Genomic DNA, 5,716 nt, shown 5'->3' on the forward strand with positions numbered 1-5,716 from the left:
AGCAAACAAACTGAAGCAGTGGCTGCGCATTGATGGAGAAAGACTAGCACAGGATAAGTTCACTACGGCAAAGTTACAGCTAAGGAGGCCTTTATATCAGTATGTCGGTTAGTACCTAAATGCTGGCCTGTTAATTCATTTTCTTGATTTAATGGATTCTGAAGAAGAAGGTGAGGTCTTTTCAGAAGATCAGAACCATGTGATTGCAGAGGAGGACGATGAAGAGGAGGATGCCAAGATTTTCAATGCCTGGATGCAGCGGTACAGAGGTGGCGAGCAGCAGAAGAAAACAGACGAGGAGCAAGACGAGGAGGCAGAAGAAGGAAGAGTTGAAAGCAGAATCAGCTACGAGTCGGCGGCCCGGCTTCAAACCAAACGCCGATCATCGCTGCCGTGTCTGGTAGTGTACAGCCTGTAGAGTTGCTGCAGATACGAGTGACTCCATTTATGTGTTTCTCCAGATATGAGCTGTCGTTCGACTTATTTTTTGCTTTGACTTACGAGCGCATACTTGAGACACGAGTGATCTACGTTGGCAGTGACTCAACTCATTTCACAACAAGCCCTGGTTTGGCAGACACAATTGAGCTAAGGTTTGAATTACCAGCTAGCTTCATCGACGGCGTGGCTCGAGTGAAATGAAAAATACAAAGAGAGAGAGAGAGAGAGAGAGAGAGACAGTCGCCAATGCACTTTTGTCTTGAACGACGCAAACAAACATGCAAACACAAAATGGAAACACTCAAGGAGAATGGACAAGACGCTCACACTGAACTAACCCTCCTTCCATCCATTTTCTGTACCGCTTATCCTCACTAGGGTCGCGGGCGTGCTGGAGCCTATCCCCCGTGCAGTACATTGCCAACCGGAGTCGGAGTCTAAGCTCCGATGTCACTCACTAGGCCACGACCCTTAAAGGCACACTTCAACACACAAATACTACAGCGCGTGGGACCTTCAACTTAACTGCATTTTATAAAACCGCTTTATTTCTTTATATTCAAAAATGTTTTATTATGTTTTATATTTATATTTTACATCTCAGTGCTATTTTTGTTCTTTAAAACACAAAAAAAAACATTTGTGGTGGTTTTGTGGGGGCTGGAACGGATTAATGGCATATCACTTCCTTTTAATAAGGAAAACTGAAGTTATGCGCACGTCCATGGAACGACTTAGACTTGTAAGTCTAATGTTGCACTTGTATCTAAATTGACCATTCATTTTTGTATTATGGATTTTTTTATGTGTTGTGTTGCTCAGATTGTAGCAACCAGCAAGATATTTTTTACATTCTATATATAGTGGTAGGTCTACCTTGACTTCAGAGTGACTCAACTTGCGAGTTTTTCAAAATACGAGAGAAAAGGTTTTTTTCCATTGTACTGCCAAGTTGTCAAAACAGGTAGCCTATTGTATATAATTGAGTTGAATCAGTCCTACTTTTACCTTTAGTTTTTTTTTTAACAGCTACACTATCTGTACTTCTACTTAAAGATCCCATGCTATCAGAATCAAATTTTTTTCGAGTGTTTTATGCATAAAATAGGTCAAAATGAGTCTGTGACCTGGTTTAAGTTTGACATGTATCCGGTTTGTCGACTGAATGCAAAAAAACCTCGGAGGGCCAAAACCGCTTGCAAACTACTCGATTTGAAATCGGCGACGGTGTGACGTAGCTATGTCAAATAATATTCAAACCTGCCCACTTGGTGGTGCCTACACGCCCCACATCTCGGGAGAAAATGCTAAGTGACAATGCGACTGCGTCTTGTGGAAAACTTACACTTGAAGTCACCTGCCAAACTCAGAGGAATTGAGGAATTATGGCTTCAGTTTATTTTAGGAGAAATTCGTAAGCTTTTCAGTACCCGAATTGTGCTGTGTTTGGGTCCATTGGAGGGTGGCTTTGTAAAATAAACTTTCACACAGTGCTGGAGGTGCATTTCCGCGGTTGGAGCGAGCGAGCCAGCTGGCTGGGCAGCCGCCACAAGCCATGCAAGTACAGTACATAATAGTATACGTTTGCTGTGGTTTACAACAATACTTAACTCTATAATGTTGAATGTAATTGCGTTCACTGTCACAAAAATGTGTGCAACAGATAAACGGCAGGAAAGTTATGGTGATTGAATGGGACCCGCTTTCAAAATATCCTTCTATCCTTTACATCCCCCCGGAACACGTCCCCTCCTCTGTGGGATTGTGCCTTGTGAGTTGTGGGCGAACAATCCAAGCCTTGGTGAATTCTGCTTCACGATGATAGTAAGAACCCCCCCCACATCCAATGAAATGAACGTGAGGTTGCTATGATTGCTTGGCCTTCCTGACGAGCGATCGCCATTCACCAAAGGCCAATCAGAGCACAACTGTTTTCCATATTTAATGATCAATGATCCCTTCAGAGCAAAGTCTTTTTACATGTCACAACCATCCATCCAAACATTTTCTGTACCGCTTATCCTCACAAGGGTCACAGGCGTGCTGGAACCTATCCCAGCGATCTTTTGGGCGAGAGGCGGGGTACACCCTGAACTGGTCGCCAGCCAACCGCAGGGCACATATAAACAAACAACCATTCACACTCACTATCACACGTATGGGCAATTTAGAGTCTTCAATTAACCTACCACGCATGTTTTGGAATGTGTGAAGAAACAGAAGCACCCTGCTTAGTGGTTGGTTCCTGTGAAACAAACCAAACAATTCTAATTGATATGCACAGGCGACTCTGTCGACCACAGAGCTGGCTCGTCTCCACTCCTGCACCCAGGCCCCCGTGACCGCCAAGACTCTGCTGCGGCGCTCCTCCTCACGCCGCCTCCTGCCATCGCAGCAGGAGGGTGCCGCCTGCGCTCTTGCTGCTGAGCGAAGACCCCTTCTCATACCTGCAATCCCAGAGGCCGTTATGCCTGAGAGAAAGAGCCAGTTCAGGAGACGCAACGTCATGTCTTTGGTGGGTGACAGAGAGCCATGGCTATTATTCTTGTAGCATATTTGCTTGGTCATACCTAGCATACCTTTTGGAATTGTAGCCAAAAAGATCACCCTTGGTTTTATTGGACCATAACACAATCTTCCAAACGCACGTTGGAAAATGTGCTATGGTCCGATGACACCAAGGCTCAACTTTTCGGCCCTGCATGATTCCCAAAGGTATGTTTGGCCCAAACATAACACTGCGAGTCACCAAAAGAACACCATACCTCCAGCTGGAAACTGAAAATCCATCCATCCATCCATTTTCTGAGCCGCTTCTCCTCACTAGGGTCGCGGGCGTGCTGGAGCCCATCCCAGCCATCATCGGGCGGGAGGCGGGGTACGCCCCGAACTGGTTGCCAGCCAATCGCAGGCCACATACAAACAAACAACCATTCGCACTCACATTCACGCCTACGGGCAATTTAGAGTCCCCAATTAATGAATGCATACAAATAAAATAATTGGAAATGAAATACAGGCAAACTGGAATGAATGAACCGCCGTGTGCTAAGGCGATTTCGTTCTGACGGATTTAAGTTCAGTATCAATGTTCAAACTGTTTCATACCCAGTGAAGTATTTCTTAATAACCTTTCATGCACAAAGTATGATTCAGTTGTATTGATTTTTTTCAGTACAATACATTTGCATGTCATCTTTAAGAATTGGTGGTTTTAAAAAATGTATTTAGGTACATTTTGTATTTACCATTCATTTGCAATATATTTCCATCGAATCATTAAGTACATTCATTTCATTTTCCTATATTTCAGTGGTGTTGAAATGGAATTTGCAATTTTCACAAAATCACTTTTTGTCATATTTGCTGAAACAGTTATTATGACTTGACAGTAGTGCATGATAAATCTGATTTGTGAAAGATTCAGCCATCTCTGGCCCCAGAAACCACTATGCCCGAGGAAAAACAACCAATCAGAGACAGATGGTGTGACTTGATGACGAGATTGAAATAACAAACTCTTCCTTTCATGTTCAAAACGTAACTGTGCAACGTTAAAAGCAATAACAGAACTCTGCTCATGTGTACTGTAGAGCGATGCAGACAGCATGTGTCTGATCTGCCACAATGATCTGAAACGAGGATCCGGTGGTGTCCGAGAGCTGCAGTGCACACACACCTTCCACCGAGAGGTAATTATCAAATGAAGTCCTTAAATGGTTTCCTGTTGTTGCTTGTCCATTTCATATGGTTTGGTTAAACTTGCATTACTGTTTGTTCTGTCTTTCAGTGTATAGAGGAATGGTTATGGAGGAAGCAGTCTTGTCCCACATGTCACGTCCAAGTGCTCACGCCGCAGCAGGCTGCCTACTGGAGCTCCACCACTGTGATCGTGCCCTGAGAACACTCTGGAGCGCCACCAGGAGGTGGTCAAGGCTGCAGTGGCCTTCACAACTTCATGCATCAAGTAACAGTCACATGGTCAGCGGGGTTGCTGGGGACTTGATCAAGAGCATACTCAAGACTATTGTGGGCACTGGGAGGCTGGGTTGATATTTAAAGTCATTTTATTTAAAATTATTCAACCCTCCAGGTAAATTACAATTGTTTTCAAAATTTACAAACTTTCAATAAATTACCACTTTCAATATTGACTGCTTGTAATATTAGCTGTGTGGCACCAGTGAATTTGTTGCTGTTTTGTTGGTTCGTTGCAAACTACTATTTGTACATTTTGTAAATAAACAAGGTGGGTTGACTAATTCTGTACATGCATACATTTTGGGACAGCGCAGTGCGAAAAGTGTTTAGCACGTCTGTCTCACAGTCCTCCCTCCCTCAGGCCCTCCTGGGTGGAGTTTGCATGTTCTCCCCATGCTTTCGCAGCTTTTCTCTGGGAACACTTGAGTTCCTCCCACAATCCCAAAATTAACATTTTAGGTTAATTGAAAACTCTGAATTGTCCATGGGTGGCTTGTGGCAAAAGTCATAAAAGTCACAACCAGAGAAACCTCACTGTGTTGGTGATATTCATTTTAATAAAGTTTGATTGGACCAAAGAATCTCTTTTTTTTTTCTGTACTTTTTGACTTTGTATGTTCATATAGTCTGTTGCGCTCCTGATAAGTTAGGGATTCGGTGCCTTGTTCAGGGGCTTGTTAACAGTTAGGTAATGCCCTCAAGAAACATATTTGGAAATGTTCATCAAACATTAACACCATGAAGAGAAGAATATTCAACCTGAAAGAATGTTTAACCTAAAACACAACCCAGATCTCATTTAGCTTCTTGCAAACCTACATAAGATGGAAAATTGGTTTCAAGGTTCCATGCCATAACTTTTTTATATATAATCTTTGGTGTCCTTTCATTGAGTTTGCAAGATAATTTGGGTTGAAAATGCCCAGGATGCCTATTTTTAATCAAGCTATTCTCTTATTAGTATATTCTTTTATGCCTGGCAGTTGAGACACTGGATTCCTCATTAATATTTCATATGTAAGATTTGTAGTTATTTCAGTTTTTTTTTTTTTTAACAGTACACAAACACAGGAAGTATGCTTACAGCATTAACTACAAAAAAGAAAAAAGTAAGTACACACTGTTACATTGAATGCAAAACTGTAGGCAAAAAATGTCATTGTGTTGTCATAAAGTCTGCCAAGCCCATCATTTTCAATTGACCACCAATCACCAGCTAAAGTACTTGGTGGGCGGAAGCATCAAAGAATGCTTTGTGTTTTTAAGGGTGGCAAATTGGTCTATCACTCAGATG

General features: G+C 42.6%; 1 protein-coding gene across 1 annotated transcript; it reads left to right on the forward strand.

Moving 5' to 3' along the window:
- Positions 1 to 4,990, forward strand: si:ch211-207l14.1 (uncharacterized). Its single transcript, XM_061693731.1, has 4 exons — positions 1 to 400; positions 2,726 to 2,956; positions 4,035 to 4,133; positions 4,232 to 4,990. Exons 1-4 carry the CDS (start codon positions 152 to 154, stop codon positions 4,340 to 4,342), a joined length of 690 nt encoding a protein of 229 aa, XP_061549715.1. The 5' UTR covers positions 1 to 151; the 3' UTR covers positions 4,343 to 4,990.
- The last annotated feature ends 726 nt before the right edge of the window (positions 4,991 to 5,716 follow it).

The sequence above is a fragment of the Phycodurus eques genome, chromosome 1 (assembly GCF_024500275.1).
Source record: "Phycodurus eques isolate BA_2022a chromosome 1, UOR_Pequ_1.1, whole genome shotgun sequence".
In the NCBI taxonomy this organism is placed as follows: Eukaryota; Metazoa; Chordata; class Actinopteri; order Syngnathiformes; family Syngnathidae; genus Phycodurus; species Phycodurus eques.

Bases quoted from the DNA above. Each gene is read 5' to 3' on its own strand.
- si:ch211-207l14.1 (XM_061693731.1), top strand. From the start codon at position 152: ATGGATTCTGAAGAAGAAGGTGAGGTCTTTTCAGAAGATCAGAACCAT. The intron at 401-2,725 runs GTAGTGTACAGC...TGATATGCACAG, and splicing joins GATCATCGCTGCCGTGTCTG to GCGACTCTGTCGACCACAGA. The intron at 4,134-4,231 runs GTAATTATCAAA...TCTGTCTTTCAG, and splicing joins CACACACCTTCCACCGAGAG to TGTATAGAGGAATGGTTATG.